The sequence below is a fragment of the Fringilla coelebs genome (assembly GCF_963513975.1).
Source record: "Fringilla coelebs genome assembly, chromosome: 2".
Taxonomy (NCBI): Eukaryota; Metazoa; Chordata; class Aves; order Passeriformes; family Fringillidae; genus Fringilla; species Fringilla coelebs.
In genome coordinates this window covers 31,974,430-31,991,062 of record NC_140029.1, presented here as the reverse complement: position 1 = coordinate 31,991,062, position 16,633 = coordinate 31,974,430, and the positions used below count along the sequence as shown (strand labels likewise).

Genomic DNA, 16,633 nt, shown 5'->3' with positions numbered 1-16,633 from the left:
GTAGAATGTTCTTTCTTTTTGATATTACTAACTGCAAAGCACCTTACTCTTCAATTTCCTGGAAATCTATTTTTAATTAATGCTTTTAAGAGGCTGAGCAGGCATGTAATTTGAGATGTCTGAGATGACACTAACACCTTTTTATCAGATTATCCTCCCAGTTGAAAGCCTAGCAGGAACATTTATTTCATTATGGACATACAAATCAGGATGACAAGCAGACTTCATTTATTCTCATTGTCATAACAGAGAAGCAGGAAAAAGATGCATTTCTAAAACAGAAGTACACTAGAAACAGGTTCAAGGCATGAAAATCCCATGAACTTGACTGTTCCTGTGGGAAAGCTGACTTAAACCCATATAGAGTTGTTGGGCAACTATCCACCAGCAAGTTATTAACAGGCCCTGTAAGTCTTTGCACAAAAGCTAGATTCATGCAAAAAAACCACAGTGAGAATAGTATAAAACAAAAAAATTCCTCTCAGCTCCCTGCCACAATCCTTTTTGCCTCTGTCTATACCATACAAGAAACCCTCACGTTCCTTTAATAATGAAGGTATAAACACTGCCAAAAGAAAATGAGAGATAGTGACTGGCAATGTACCTGACACCATAGAGGAACCATGTTTCTAAATGACCACAATAATTTTAAACACACATCAGACCAGAGCAAACATAACACTTTCCCAGTCTTGTTTTTGGCAGACACTCCCATCTCCTAAAAGCTATTTCTAAACACAGATGGCTATAAAAGAGCTAAGCAGCTGCCATCTTACCAATTGCTCTGCTGTCATTTGGGAGATTTCTACTGTTGGAGGGCTTCCCACTCTTGCACAAACAACAGTGAAACAGAAAAAGCTAGCAGCAATTTCACAAGTCTGAAACTGTATGGTGACTTCTGTTAAGCAGAGAAACACCTACTGACTCCTACTGCCTTCTTGCTGTTGAGCATGAGTTTGGTCTTGTGGGTTTTGTATTTGTTCATTTGTTTTCCTTATTTTGATAACAGAATCAAGATTTAAGTCGTCTTATCCATTTCTACTAAAGGCTGATTCTCACCACATGGCTGATTCCCAGGATAAAGCAGACAAAAAGCCATGTGGAATATATTAATTTCCAGCAACCATACCAAAAGGATGCTAGAGAGCATGTTACAGAATTGCTTTTCCACACAACCAGGCTTGAAGAATAACACCCCATCATTTTTCTGTTATTCCATGAGCTGCTCATTTAGGACAAGTATTTGACCTAACAAAACTCTAGATCTTTTTCTGGTGCTTGTGGATAGTAACATAATGCTTTGTATTAATGTACAAAGCAACACAACAAAAACTTATTTCAGTTTATGTTATGACCATTTCCCCTAAACAGTTTTTTCAGACGTCAAGAGAGAGGCAGATGGCAGATGATTTTGGGCATAAAAAGGGAATAGCCTTTCTGCAAGCCAGTGAGAACACATGCAGAAAAAAAGCTGGACTTTTTAAGTAGGGCCTGCATTCTAGTCATATATCTTAAGACTACTTCCATATCCCCAGATCACTTACTAAATGGCTTTGTCTCATTTTCTTCATGAATTATACTCAGGTATGCCCCAATATAATTTCTAACAGCAAAGAACTTCGTGAATACTGTCATCTTTACTGTCCTTCTTTGTCATACCTGCCAGAGGCCAAGTGGCTCAACTCCTTCAGAAAAATAATAGTTTCATCTTCCCTAGCATTGAAAGACACCATGTTGACTGGACAGGAGACATCTGAAACTTTCTTGAGGAGTAGCTGCTTTGTGTCCACTGGAATATCCCCCACAGCAAAGTAATAAACAGCTTCAACCTGTCATTAAACAGAAAAAAAAAGGTAATTGGAAGACATTGTTTTACATAAATGTCTGATACTTATTTAAGCACTGTCCCATCCTTAGGAGGAAAATTTGGCAAAACTGATGCATTACTTGGGCTATAAGATTTTCAGACTTTTGGTTCTTCCTCTCATTTATGCTAGTAATTCAAAGGAAGGCCACACAAAATTTCCTCAAGTGAGACAAGTACCTATCCCACAGTCCCTGGCTCTGATTCTGCCCAATGCAAGCCTCTTTCCACAGACATTAACTGAAGCCAAAGAGAAGAGTAAGGAAGGACAACTGCATCATTAGTCAGAAAAAGGCTCTGTGCCATATGCCACTTTTATCAAGAGACATGCTATGTTGGTGCCTTGCCAGAGCTGAAAAGTAGGAACTTTATACCATAGTTTTACTGACAGCATGTATTCTGAGGTTAGAAAAGATGGCAATCAAGGGAGGTGATTTTCCCATTCTCCTCTGCACTAGTGCAACCTCATCTTGAATATTGTGTGCAGTTTTGGTCACCACAATATAAGAAAGACACTAAACTGTTGGAAAGCATCCAAGAGAGAGCAAAAAAGATGGGTCTCCACAGAAAGCTGTATGAGGAGTGTCTGAGGTCACCTGGTGTATTTATCCTGGAGAAGAGGAGACTGAGGGGAGACCTCATGGCAATCTACAACTTCCTTATGAGGGGAAGAGGAGGGGTAGGCATTGATTCCTTCTCCATGGTGACCAGTGAGAGAATGGCATAAAGCTGTTTGAGGGAAGGTTTAGGTTGGATATTAGAACAATTTTTTACACAGATGGTGGTTGGGCATTGGAACAGTGGTCACAGCACCAAGCCTGACAGAGTTCAAGAAGCATTTGGACAGCACTCTCAGCACATGGTATGATTCTTGGGAACGGTCCTGTGCAGGGCCAGGAGTTGGGTTCAATGATCCTGTGGGTGCTTTCCAACCTAACATATTCTGTGATTCTGCGTTTATTTGAATGGTATTGCTGGTATTTACAGATGATTTGTATTTTTTATACTTCCCAAGGCAGAAAGAACTTGGCAGGTTTACTATAACCACACACACTTATATTCTGAAAATGTTATTACAAGAAGTGAGAGAAGCTGAAAAAATGTCCTTTAGTTATTGCTTGAATATTACATTATGAGGGATTTCATGTTGCTGCACCTTACCCATGTAATGATCCTCATGGTGAGTATGCTTCTTGAATTTTTACTATCATTAAAAATCAATGTAACAAACAGCTATCCCATGATGACTTTCAAGACAATATTGTGCAGTATATCACATATATATCATGGTACCTACCAGCTGATAAATACCTGATAAATCATTGTTTAACTGAAAAAATACATTTGAATACACTCACCTCTGAGCCCAGTATGGACCAGATCATCCTTGAAACTATGCTAAGGCACAGGGACAATAAGAAGCCAACATGGCTTCACTACAGGCAAACCATGCCTGACAATTTGGTAACCTTCTACAATGGGGCTACTGATCTCATCTACCTGGACTTCTTTCAAGCTTTTTACGCTGCTCTGCACAAGACCCTTGTCTCTAAATTGAAGAAATGTGGATTTGGTGGATGGACTACTCTGAGGATAAGGAACTGACTGGACGTTGCACTCCAAGAGTCGGGGCGAACAGCTTGACGTCCAAGTGGAATGTCCATGGTGCTCTGAGGGGTCACCATGGGGACTGGCACTTTTTAACATCTCTCTTGGTGACAAGGGCAGTGGGACTGACTGTACCTTCAGCAAGTTTGCCAACACCATCAAGCTGTGTGGTGTCTGATACCCTGGAGAGAAGAGATGCCATCCAAAGGGACCTGGACAGCCTTGAGACATGGAACCAAGGGAACCTCATGAAGTACAAGGCCAAGTGCAAGGTTGTGCTCCTGGGTAAGGGCAATCCCAAGTTCAAGCACAGGTTGGGTGGAGAATGGATTGAGAGCAGCTGTACAGAGAAGGACCTGGGGGTATTGGTTGCTGAGAATTTCAATATGACCCAGCAATGTGCTCTTGCATCCCAGAAATCTAACTGTACCCAAGGCTGCATCAAAATCAGTATGGCCAGCAAGGCAAGGGAGCAGTGTCTGTCCCTCTACTCTACACCCATGAAGCATTTCCTGGAGCACTGTGTCCAGCTCTCGGACCCCCAGCATAAGATGGCAGGGATTTGCTGGAGCAAGTCCAGAGGAGAGCCACAAAGATGATCACAAGACTGGAGTACCTTTCCTATGAAGACAGACTGAGAGAGTTTGGGCTGTTCAGCCAAAGAAAAGAAGGCTCTGGGGAGACCTTATAGCACCTTCCAGGACCTAAAGGGGCCTCCATGAAAGTTGGAGAGGGACTTTTCACAAGGACAAGGAAGAATGGCCTTAAACTGAAGGACGGTAGATTTAGATTAGATGCAAGGGAGAAGTTCTTCACTATGAGGCTGTAAGGCACTGGGAACAATTGTCCAGAGAAGTTAGGAGTGCCCCATCCCAGGAAATGTTCAAGGCCAGATTAAATGGGGCTTTCAGCTGCCTGGTCTAGTGAAAGGTGTCCACGCCCATGGCAGGGGTGTTGGAACTAAACAGTGTTTAAGGTCCCTTCTAACCCAAACCATTCTGTGACTCTATGATTCTATGAATATGAATATTCTATATTCTGTAAATATGAATCCTAGGATGTGCACCACAAAAAACTGGGATGGCAGTGAGGAAATATATCTGCATTCACATAATTTTATGTAGTAAAGCAATGTAGTATGCAAATTTAATATCACCTACAAGTGTGCTCATACATTTCCACTATTGCCTTGGATATTGATTTGTATTCCAGGTCCCTGAATAATTTCTGCATTTCAAGTGTCCTCCCTCATGGACCTTTTGGCACCTTCCTCAACACTGGAAGATGTCTCTCCCAAACAGCAACCTGATTTCAGGCTGGATCAGGCAAATTAATGAAGCAGGACCATCTTGAACTTCTCTTGGATCTTGCAGAGGAGCCAGACGCTCCATGCAGAAGGCAGGAGCCATAGTTACAAATTCCACTTATTTGGGAGCAAGCAGGACCAGGTGTCCTAGCATCACTGATAATTCTAGACAAATACTAAAGATAAAGAGACAATGAATGTATTTTATTAAAATACAAGATTAACAAAATACTTATTAGCTTTAGAAAAAGAATGAAGTCTTGCACCTATCTGTGTTTTAGTTCAGTTTTACACAGGTCTCCCAGATGAGGCTCAGTCCTTAGACAACACCATGTTCCTACTGTTTTTGTTGAAGAGGCTCCTGGCCCAGAGGTATGCATGCATATTTGCACAACCATTTTTCCCTGTGTTCCTTCAGATTCACATCTTCTCTCCCTCCCCTCTAAGACTGCCATTAATTCATAAACTTGATATTCAACAAGAATAGAAATTTTCTCACTTTCTTCAAGGGATTCACTGCCTGCCTCTGCAACTTTCAAAATGATGACATTTATTGGGTATAGCTGAAAAAGAATCAACCCCCCACAAGAAAATTTTTTAAAATTATGAACCACAGATAATTCACTCTACTTAACTACAAACCCAGCAACAACATGCCACAAAGAAAATATTCCTCATAGTGGGGAAAGGTTAAAGTCTTTCAAGTGAGTCCTTCATATTTTGAAAGTTGTAATTTATACATTTAAACAAGCAAGCAAACTTCATGTAAGAACAGAAAGGAGAAAAACATGAACAGTTCTTTGCAGTCTTGATCTTGGTAGGGAGGTGTTTTAGATGAGTTATCCACACTTCATGCAGTGGCACCTGCACAGAACTGGAGGCAGTTGTGGCAGGTAGAGCTCAAAGGACTGCAACATTACAGCAGACTGATCTTGAGCTTGGGATTTACAGGTCATAAGGAAAGGAAATCTAAGGAATCATCACATATGGAAAGAAAAGACCAGCTGAAGGAATGACAAGAAGAGCCATGTCTAGGGAAAAAACAAACAAACAAAAAACCAAAAAAACCCAAAAAACCCCCCCCCCAAAAAAAAAACCCAAAAAAAATTAAAAAAAAAAAACCCCACCAAAAAAAACCACAAAAAAAAAAAAACCACCAAAAAAACAAAACAAAACAAAACAAAACAAAACAAAAAAACCTGTTGTTTCAGAGCAACTTTTCTGTGGATAAAGCCAGTTCTTAGGAAAGAGTTACTCATGACTGCTCAGTAAGGAGACAAGTTTCCTCTAGGACTGAATGGAGTATCCCCCATCTGCACTACAGTGAACATTGATCTTAAGTGAACTGTCAGTTATGAATGACAATTACTCTGTTTAGGAGTAATTAAATTTGTTTTGTGTTGAGCACCTGCCACAACTGACTCCCTCAGATTGTCTACTGGCCCACCAATATCTGGAAAAATAATAATACATGCTTTATTGCCTGACAGATTTTAATTTCTGTTTATTCAAACAGAGACCCACCAGGTCCAACAAGACTTTTTTCATCCAGACAATGCTGAAATCTAAGTACAATTTTTTAGTTACTCATCGAGAAATTCAGTATTAATACTGCAAATTGAAAATGCTAATAAAATTTATGAAGGAAGCATTTTAAAAAGCATTCATTAAAAAAAATCTCACTGGTGAACAATTTGTTCCTTACTCAGTTCCTTTTTAATACTAGTTTCCAAACATCAATGCTTATCTGGATGAGAATCCAGCAGCAGAGGGAACCAGAAGGTAACTGAAGCAAAATTTACCTTCTCCCTCAAACAATGTTCCAGAAAGAGATTTACATGAGGTAGGATTGGATCTGTGCACAGGGATGGATGTTAATAGCAGTGAAAACCAAAGACTCTACCCCACAGACGGTAGGCCAAATTTTCCATTAAATTCAGGTGTTAGAGAACTGAAATAATATGTATTTTAAGGAAAAGTCATAAAATATCTCTTTAAAACACAAATGATGGCATATATGTTTCATTTCTTGAGACTATTTTAATAAATAAAGTAATAGGGTACTTTTAAAAATGAACAGCATTTAATTGCCGGACTAACTGTGCATACTTTGTCTGTGTCCTGGGAGAAAGTCTAGCTATCACATGGCTGATGAAAAAGGATTTGTGTAGCCCTATCATAAGCTAATACTTCCATAAATCTCTGTACTCACTATTTTGAATTTTAAATATAACTTTTCATGAGCAAGTTGGATACACAACAAAATAAAAATGGTTTCCCTGCCTTCAGTAATGTTGATACTAGAAATTTTCTCATAAACCTGAAGCCATGAAAAACTTATATGGCAAAAAAAGTGGAAGTGAAGATGTTTTCTCTTTCCCCTAATGACTGAATGTTATTTATTCTGTGTACTCTCGAAAAGAAAATAAACAAGTTTCTGCATTCAAAATACAGAAACAAGTTTCTGCATTCAAAATACAGTATATTTACATAAAGAGACAATCATTAAGCATATATGGAGCTACACTTGAGGGGAAAAAAAATCCTTTCCAAATGCTGTCATGAATATTTATCTTTGCAGCATTGATCAGGGCGAATCACAGCCCTCAGCCTAGCACTGAACACTCTTGGATTTACTTGGGCTTCTGAAAAGATGCATGAGCTTACCGCTTCATCAGCCATGGCTTCCAGCAGAGCTTCAGCAGAGCTGGTGTGGCTGACAGCTGTCATATGCTCCAGCTTCCAGAGCCATCTAACTGCAGACTTTACAGTACGCTCAGACACAGGAGTGCATTTCTGCTGCCACTTCATAAGATCCTGAGCAGCCCTGAAAATGAGATTAACTATAAATCAGAAACAGTGAGAATTACGCTGGCAGAAAAAGAGAGTGGAGTTCTGCTATTGTTACAATTCTTTTATATTCTGAAATAAGAATTCCAGTATACCACAGATACTAAATCGAGACTTGCAATAAAGGAAGCAGAGAAAAAAATGAAACCATTAGAAAAACACCGTAATTTTACAAGAGGTTTTTTTTTGCCCCAACTGTTTCCAAAGTAGGATCACAGGAGATAAAGTATTTTTTAAAAGAGTTCCTGATTCATAACTCTTCTTATCATAAAAACCTCAATCAGGTTTTTAAAATATGGGCATGAAAAAGACAAGTGTATTCCACAGGTCTTGTTCCACAACTTGCTCCATGATATTGGTGTCAGAGCAGTTTTCAGAGCAGTTTAACTGACACTTTTTTTGGTAGTACAGCTGACCTTTATCTAGCCACCAAAAATAAAATTTTGGTATTTTAAAATAGGCTTTTTGGTATTTTAATTGACAAAAACACTGTAGTCTTAATGGAAGAACAGAAGTACAGAGCCAATCAGCACTTTTGCCTGTGCACTTGTACATAAAAAGGCAGAAAGGAACTATAAAACCAACTGGTTCCAGACATTCCATCAAGAACTATTTTGAAGGGTTTTCTGCAAATCTAAAAGACAAATATACTACCCAAGATTCTTTTAAAGTAGTAATTTATATGCTATATTGTCTTTTGTTTCCCTCCTGCAAAAACAAACAAATTGATGAACATAATTATTGCTTCAATTTTGACTTGGCTTTGCAGTTCATTTTTAAAAAAAAGTTCTCTGTTCTCAAAAACTATGGAAGCTATCTGCTTTGGAAAATATATTTTTTAGAAAATAGCTACTTTTTCAACAGGTTGCCCTGAGAAGCTGTGAATTCCCCATCCCTGGAAGTGTTCAAAGCCAGGCTGGATGGGGCTTTGAGCAACCTGGTCTAGTGGAAGATGTCCCTGCCAATGGCAGGGGTCTTGGAACTAGATGGTCTATAATGTCCCTTCCAACCCAAACCTTTCTGTGATTTTATTATTCTTCTTTCCAAGTCTCTGTAGTTCACAATCTAGAGAATTAAGATAGGGCACCTGAATCAAACCTGTAGGACAATGCCTGGGTAAAATAACATTAAGAATCACCATATAATTGCAAGTTAACATTGTGGAGCCAATTTTAAAATTATATTACCTAATTCGTGCATCATTTTTTCCACTCATCTATCCAAACCCAAGCTTACACATTCAAACTCTCATGCATGTATGAGAATTTTTGCAGCTAGGTAAAATTTGAATTGCTGCTTCTATTCTTCTAACTAAATGCAAATTAATTTATTCCTCTTAGGGAACAAGCGCTTGGAAATCTTTTGTTATGGAAATCTACTATTGTTTCCTAGTGCTGCTACTGATTTCTGTGACCATGGAAATCTACAGAAATACAAATGGCTATGCCTGTGCCTATGGCACTTCGGGGAGTACACATTTAGCTGCAAGGCAGAAACCTGTAATGTCTAAAGACACAAGAATGCAATAGGTGGTCAGACAGAACCTCACTGTTTCACTAATACTGCCACATGTGAAGGGCATTACTGCTGTTGCAAATCCTTCTGATTTTGTAGATGCATCAGTATTTGTGTTCTGTTGCACTTTCTATGTTCTTCAGGGTAACAGCAGCCTTCTGTTACGCAGAAGTGGCAAGTTCAGCATGGCTATGGGTGAAAATTGGTGGGAAATCTACAGATATTAGCATGGCATGAACCACAACAATTTCCAGTACAGAAAGTACCTTATCCAAACATATATAACATGCAACTCCTTTTTACTCTCCAACAATGGGCCGATATGGACTTTTTGTCCAGCCTGGGGAGATCTGATTTTGACCTTTCAGTACTTGAAGGGACTCAGGAGAAAAATGGGGAGAGTCTATTTAGTAGGGCCTGTAGCAATATGACAAGGGGTGATGTTTTTAAACTAAAAGAACCTATATTCAGACTAGACAAAATGAAGAATGTTTTTACAATGAGGGTACTCAAACACATGAGCAGGTTGCCCAGAGAGGTGGGAGATGCCTTATCCTCGGAAACATTCAAGGTCAGGTTGGATGTGGCTTTGAGCAATTTGGTGTAGTGGAAGGTGTCCCTGCCCATTTGCAGGGGCGTTGGATGAGATGACCTTTAAAATTGCCTTCCAACCCAAACCATTCTTGCTTCTGATTCTTTCTGCTTACCGAATGAGGTTGAATCTGGAAATTTGTATCACCTGTTCCACAAGCACCATAGAAAGTGCATCCCGACATAGATCAAATTCAGTTGGAGCTGCAGTGCCAAAATCCAACACAATGACAATGCACTGTTCTTGAATCACTCCAAATATCTGCCGGCTCTCACTGGTTAACCATTCCATTCGCTGCTTATATAGCTCAATAGCTCCCATTAGACAATCCACAAAATGAAGAATCAGTTCTTTTTTGGCTGTCAGCTTTATTCAAATAAGGGAGAGAAGGAAATTGAACATCAAAACAAATAATACAAATGCAGCCCCAAGCTTAGCACAGCTGCATAGCTAGTTTGTAAGTGTCAGATATGCCAGCTAAGGTAGCAGTGAAAACAACCCATTTTCCCTCCACTGTTTCAAGAGTAAATACTTGACAAATGCATCTAAGCTATAAAGAAAAGGCACTGCATTTTGTCCTAATTGCTTTTCATAATCTTTTTATGTGAGCATGGGACAGTGCCAGTGGGTTGTCTGTCTTGTCTGTCTCAAAACTGGAGCAATTAGAATAAGCTGAACACAGGCTAGGATGTAGAAAGGGCTGCAGAGCAGATGGGTGAACAAACAAGAACACAGAAACTTTGTACCTTCTCAGACTAGAACTTTGACTGGCTTTTAAAAAAAATTTACAGCAATACAAGGCAGCATACGGTTTGGTTCTAGGGCACTTCAATCTCCACCTTGTCTTTAGCATTTGAAAGGAAAATGTAAAATGTTTCTTATTTGTACTATTATTCAACTAACAATGCCCAGAATTACAGATTAACTATTTGTGGGTAGGTGCTCAGGCAAATTTAGTTCAACTAACTGCAATCAACAACTAAAACTTCCCATATCTTTTCAGTAAAGTCAAGTCTAGATTCAGTATTAATATTAAAACCAGCACATCCTCCCTATGATCAAGTGTATACACATTCACCATAGCCTGTGAGTCTAAAAAGGCACCACAGATTTCCCCAATATCTCTGGCCCATGTGAGCTGATTTACTTGTTGCCTTCTAACTTCCTTTCCAGGACTAAGTACAAAACCTTGGAAATGCAAATGTTTTTAAACAAGAACATTTCTCAGGGAGAAGATACTTTGTGTGTCAGTCTGCACTCTTCTCCCTCTCATTTGTATTTTTCTGTGTTCTTTAATATCAGTTCAGGCCCTGTAATGTGCCCCCCAGATACAGAGTCTCAGGCAGACTGCCAAAGGAATGTCAGCCTGGGAAGGAGCACTTAGAAATCCAGTTTCCTCCTATGACAGTCAGATTCATACAAAGAAGTTTATTGCACTACACCGACCAAACTCCATCTTAAAATAAAGCAGTTTTTTTAGAATACTGCCTCACGTGTAGTAAGCAAGTGCAGATTTCCATTTCTCTGAGGGCCAGGAAACTTCTGACTGTCCAGCCTAATTTTATTCATTCAGTTCATACCCATTTATTTTTGGACTAGCATGCCTTTTAGCAGAGAAAACTACAGCTTCTCCCTATCCCTGTAATTTGCCTTTCTGTAGCATTCAAGGGCAATAATACCACCCTTCCTCTGTCTTTTTTCAGGCTTACATTTCAGCACCAACCAAGTCCTCTTATAAGATCATCACTCCACTGCAGTTCATCCTACCAGCTCTTCTCAGAACCTACTCTGTTTTGAATGGCTTCCTCTAAGCTTGTAGTAACTGTATACAGTATCGTACTCAATATCCTAAAGGAGATCCTTAGGATATTATATAGTAGCAAAATGCCTTTTCTGCTGCTCACAACATGTCCTAAGATTAAAAGACATTATGTAGATATTTCATACTGAATTAATGGGAAAAAAATGAGGGGGAAAGGATCCCTGAAATGGTTCTTTACCCATTTTTAAGCATTGTGACATCAGAAGTTACTCTAGTCATCAGAAAAAACGACAAGCCATTTGCTTTTGTAAAATCTTTTATAAATTAACTCTCTCCCTTCCACACTCACAGGCACATCTCTTCAATCAGAATCCATCCTCTTAACAATGGGGTTGCCAGCAGCTGTTGCTAAGACATTCCTTAGAACATGAGCCTGGGCAGAGATCCAGCTAGCTGTCTCTGTAGAAAAGGCTGAGCCTTTTGTGACCTGCTGGCACTAAGCAAAGCACTGCTTTGCATTGGCAATGATAGTGCATTATGTCTTCTTATTTCAGGGTCCCCATTTGTTTTATTGATTACAATTTTTTTTTTTTTTAACTGGTTCTGACATCTTCTCTTTAAGGGTTCCCTCTGTCAAGACAGGGTAGATGTTGCTTAGAAACTGCAATCATGTCTGGAGAAGATTTACTGCAATGCTGCACCAAGGCAAGAGACTAAGACTTAGAAAGGAAAAAAGGTATATTTTCTACCACTGATAGTTATCACTAACAGTTTGACAAAACAGAAGAAAAAATTATCAAAAGATAAAGATCTCACAAGGAATAAAAGTTTTTTTTTTTGTCATAGGAAAACATTTTAGTCTCATCAGTCTGCTACAGTGATAACTTCTAAGTGCATAGGGAAGGTACCACAAGTCAGCCACACTTACATTATACACGCTGCCGTCTTGTGCTCTCTTGTACTGAGGAAACAGACCATCTGCATATCGAGAAGCCACAGGTTTCCCCAAGGTGGTCACATAATCTACAGTAAAATTTACAAAATATCAAGTTGCTAATCTTCAGGACTACTTCAAACAGGTATTTTTCAGGCTGATGTGTATGTCATCCATCTGTGAGACACTTGCATCAGTATTGAGCTCTTGACGTTAAGAAACTTGGGAGAAATTCTAATTCTGTTTTTGTTTTATTTTCTGATTATATCTGTGATGGGGCCCTGAGGCTTTCAACCTCTGGCTGCATCTTCTGCTGTCCTTGGCTGCATTCCCTGGCTGGACCCTAGACTTGGTTAATTACCTCGCCCAGCTGCTGGACTGTATCCTGTTCAAGGAGGGCACTGCCTGGGCTGCAGTCCCTTTTGACTCCTGGTTCATCTTGCTCCCATAGAGCAGCCCTGCTTTTGCTGCTTCCTTCCAGTTTAGTCAGAAATGAGGAAAAAACCCACCTCTAATTACTTATAGGCCAAAAAGCTACACAGGACTTTAATTGTTGTGAGGTTTGGGCAATCTCACAACAGGATTTGCAAATATTTGTCTGTCAAACCAAATACAAAATCTGGTACAGATAATGCTGTTCTCTTACACAATTTAATGGGTGCAGAAGTGAGTGCATCTAAGGAAAAGGGTGCACTCTGCACTTTCAGTAGCTAGAAATCTTCTCCAGGATCTCCACTGATAGGAAAACATTAGGGGTGGGAATAGTTAACGTCATAAAGCAGTTATCTGTACACCATGCTGCCCTGCCAAGCTAGTACATTCTGCTCCTAACACTGTAACAACTTTAACCCTGCTTAACAGCTTCTTCTTCATCTGCAGTATACAAGATATCAGGAATTGCACAGGTGATCTTTGAATGCCCCATGGACACAAGCCAGCCAAAACCTTAAATTATGCAAACTTGAACTATGGCAATAGATTCCTACTTCTCAGGCAGCAAGCTGTTCAAAGAAAAGAATATATTACCATGCTCTGCAAAGCACCATTATGGCAGTGGTTAATAATTATTAGCAAACTCTTCCCCTCCAGCTGTCAGACAACTGCAAAGGAACATTTTTCTATAGTCTGACTTTGCATGAAAAGCAGACTGAATTCTAATTAAATTTAACTTTTTCCTTAAAGCTGGATACCCAGAAATAATATCCTATTCCCAAGCACGTTTACTAACCCTGATGATCAATAGTAGATCACAGATTATGGCATGGCATATATTATGTTTGCAATCTGAAAGGAGATAGAGATCTTATTGTGTGTTACTTGCAAGAAAAAGATTAACAGTCTCAGCAGCACCAGCTATTTCTGAGTGACAGCTATATTGGTGAGGATGTAAACTGCAGCCTAGGGTAAAGAAACAGTACAGCTGGGTAAGGAAAGACATTCTCAGATCCTAAGTCCTTCTCATATTAAAATGAGAAGGAGCTTCTCAGTTCTTTGAACTGGCAATGTCAGCAATGTGGATACAACTTCCATTTCTGCCATTATCATAAGAGACAATGTGCAAATCTCCACTGCATACATTGGGGTGCAGAATGAGTGTGACTCTCTAGACTGTTCAAAGTTGGGGGAGTTATTATCCTATTATTGATTTGTCTTATACCTTTCCTGTGCTGGAATCCAATCTGGGACAAAATCTGGGACAGGGACAATTTGTTTCTTTTGAGACCATAACGCTGAAGCCATTTAGAAGAAGAAACAAGGGACTGTACATCTGTTCTCCACTGACCAACTGCCAGTCTCCTTTTCTTCTCTTTTGATTTCTTCTTGTGGACTTCGTGGGAATCTTCAGGATCTTGTCTGTGCTTTGAATCAAAGGCAACTGCTGTAAAGAGAAATGAGGGAAATATTACATTTATATTTTAACCAAACAATTTCAAAACCTAATGAGATTAATTTCTCCTTTCTTTACCTGTATTCCATGGTACTGTATATATGTATAGCTTACCTCTTGTTTTCTTTTTTTTATACTGATAATGTCCTTTATCTGTAAAGCTGCTCTCAGTCCTACACATCCACTTGCCGTTACATCTTTCTATTCATCCATATACATTCACTTTCAATTTATTAAAGTAAATGTCTCTTGTATGTTGAAATTCAAGCCCTGAAATATAAGTCCAGTTTGCCAAATGGCACTTCTTCCAACTCCTAAGACATCTCTTTTAAGTCTTGGAAATCAGAACACATAATAGGCATTCAAAGATTGTCAGACCATCACTACATACACATTAGAAGCATTATGAAATAAACAAGTATTTCCTAAAAATTTTATGTTGAACTCCTCCCATAAGCAGTAGCATTGTCCCCAGAAGAACCTGATTTTATTGCAAGGCTGGTGAAATGCCCCCCAGTCAAATCACTTGCCTCAAGTTTAAATGATGGTTCTGTCAGTTTCTGCTCTGGGCTATGATGGATCACGTGCATGCACAAGAAATCATGGATATGAAGGTCCAGCTTCCTTTTAACTTCTACAGGACATGGAACACACCTGAGCAGGACAGTATGGTTTGCTAGGCTAGCTCTACTTGCATTTGGCAGCAGCAGCAGCTCAGACCCCAGAGTGCTGAGGCAGAAATGGGAGCAATGACAAACAATAATGCCTCTGTTCTTCAGCACAGAGGTTCTAGGAGGACTTCGGTATTTCCTGTTCATTCCCAAAATACTCTGCATGAGCTAAGCTGTCTCTAGTTGATTAAATGCCCTTGCTGTATCTAAGTTTACTTTCTGTGGACTTTGGAAATTTCTGTACATTTTCCCCAGTACCAACATCATCTGGTGTGTCCCAGTCCTCCATTGCCCATATACCTTAAAATGCCTGTAAATGTACTGCATATATGGAACCGGCCTAAAAACAAAGAAAGGTCACTTCTGTCTCTAATGCCTCCAAAATAACCTGCAGCCTAGTATGGAATATGATCAGAACTCCTGCTAAATTCAAGTATTATAACAACCAACCTGGTTCCAAAGGTTCATTAGATAGACAGCTCCACATTTCCAACACTACGTAAAGGAAATGAGACTCCTATCTTCAAACATCATCTTTCAGCGACAGAGAGCTTCTATAAAGTTTAGACCAGCATGAGTTCTTTCACAGCCATCAGTCCTATGAGCAGGATGCTGGGCTGGCATGCCTGTAGAGGCTGGCATTTTACCAGCCCTCCTTAGCTCTGTGCAGAAGCAGCAGTGACAGATGTTAACTCTAGAGAGAGGCAGGTGTAGGTTTGCAGCTGCTCGAGCTTTGAATACAGTCAAGCATTGTTTATAGTGACTTGAACAGTCATTCCCAGTTTCCTTCCCCAAAAATACATAAAGGTCATACACAGCCCAGGTAAGTGTGGCACAGCTTCAGAATGGCTTGTATACAGCCAGCATGCACACCACAGTGCTCCAAAGGAAACTGGAAGTTATCTAGGAGAACAAGGAATCTATGCAAAAATAGTAATGAAATACTCACAGTCACTCCAGGCAAGTCTCTTAGATGGATTAGCAGTCATGATAGATCTCTTGACTAGCAGCTCCTCTTTGCTTTATTCTGAAACCTTGAGAATCACTGTTTTAAAAAATTAAAATATTGCCATGCACAGGTCAATATGAACGGGAGACCAGTTCCACATGCCCAGCCAATAATAAACCACAGAAGGATGAGATCAGGGTTTTCCACAAGCAAAAAAATAACAGAAAAATGATAGTTATTCCCCATCTCAAGAAAGGCTGAAGTCAGATCTGACAGGGATCCACAAGCTCAAAAGCGGGAAATCAGGAAATTGATAATATTGTTTTCCTTCCTTCACCCCAAATCATCATTAAAAAGAGCCAATATGCTAGAAAAATGATTATGATGCTTAGGCATGCTGTCAGCCAGTGTACAATATTCTATTACTGCTTTGCAGTACGCCTTAACTTTGCTATGATCCAATCTATCACTAAATCTGGGAGTACCTGAGATGCAGTTTTGTGCAGAGATTAATAACTTTACATATAAGACTACAAGATGAGTCACAAAGAAAAAAAATTATGTGTGTGAACTTGGTATAAGGCCCAAGTGTGAATAAGACACAGCAGAGGAACAGGAGACAAAATGCTAGGCAAAGCAAGGTAGCATACAATAGCTGAATGCATTGCTTTGAGACATCAATGCTTTGGTTTTT

At 39.5% G+C, this 16,633-nt stretch overlaps 1 protein-coding gene across 1 annotated transcript in view; it reads right to left on the bottom strand.

Annotated features, from left to right (window-relative positions):
- VWA3B (von Willebrand factor A domain containing 3B) overlaps nucleotides 1-15,979 on the bottom strand; it is a gene marked incomplete at both ends in the record, with an annotated part of 56,795 nt that extends 40,816 nt beyond the window's left edge. The window contains 6 exon segments of the mRNA XM_084200993.1: nucleotides 1,660-1,829; nucleotides 7,446-7,605; nucleotides 9,851-10,101; nucleotides 12,426-12,520; nucleotides 14,089-14,307; nucleotides 15,940-15,979. Coding sequence (XP_084057119.1) covers nucleotides 1,660-1,829; nucleotides 7,446-7,605; nucleotides 9,851-10,101; nucleotides 12,426-12,520; nucleotides 14,089-14,307; nucleotides 15,940-15,979 — 935 coding nt within the window.
- Nucleotides 15,980-16,633: the final 654 nt, after the last annotated feature.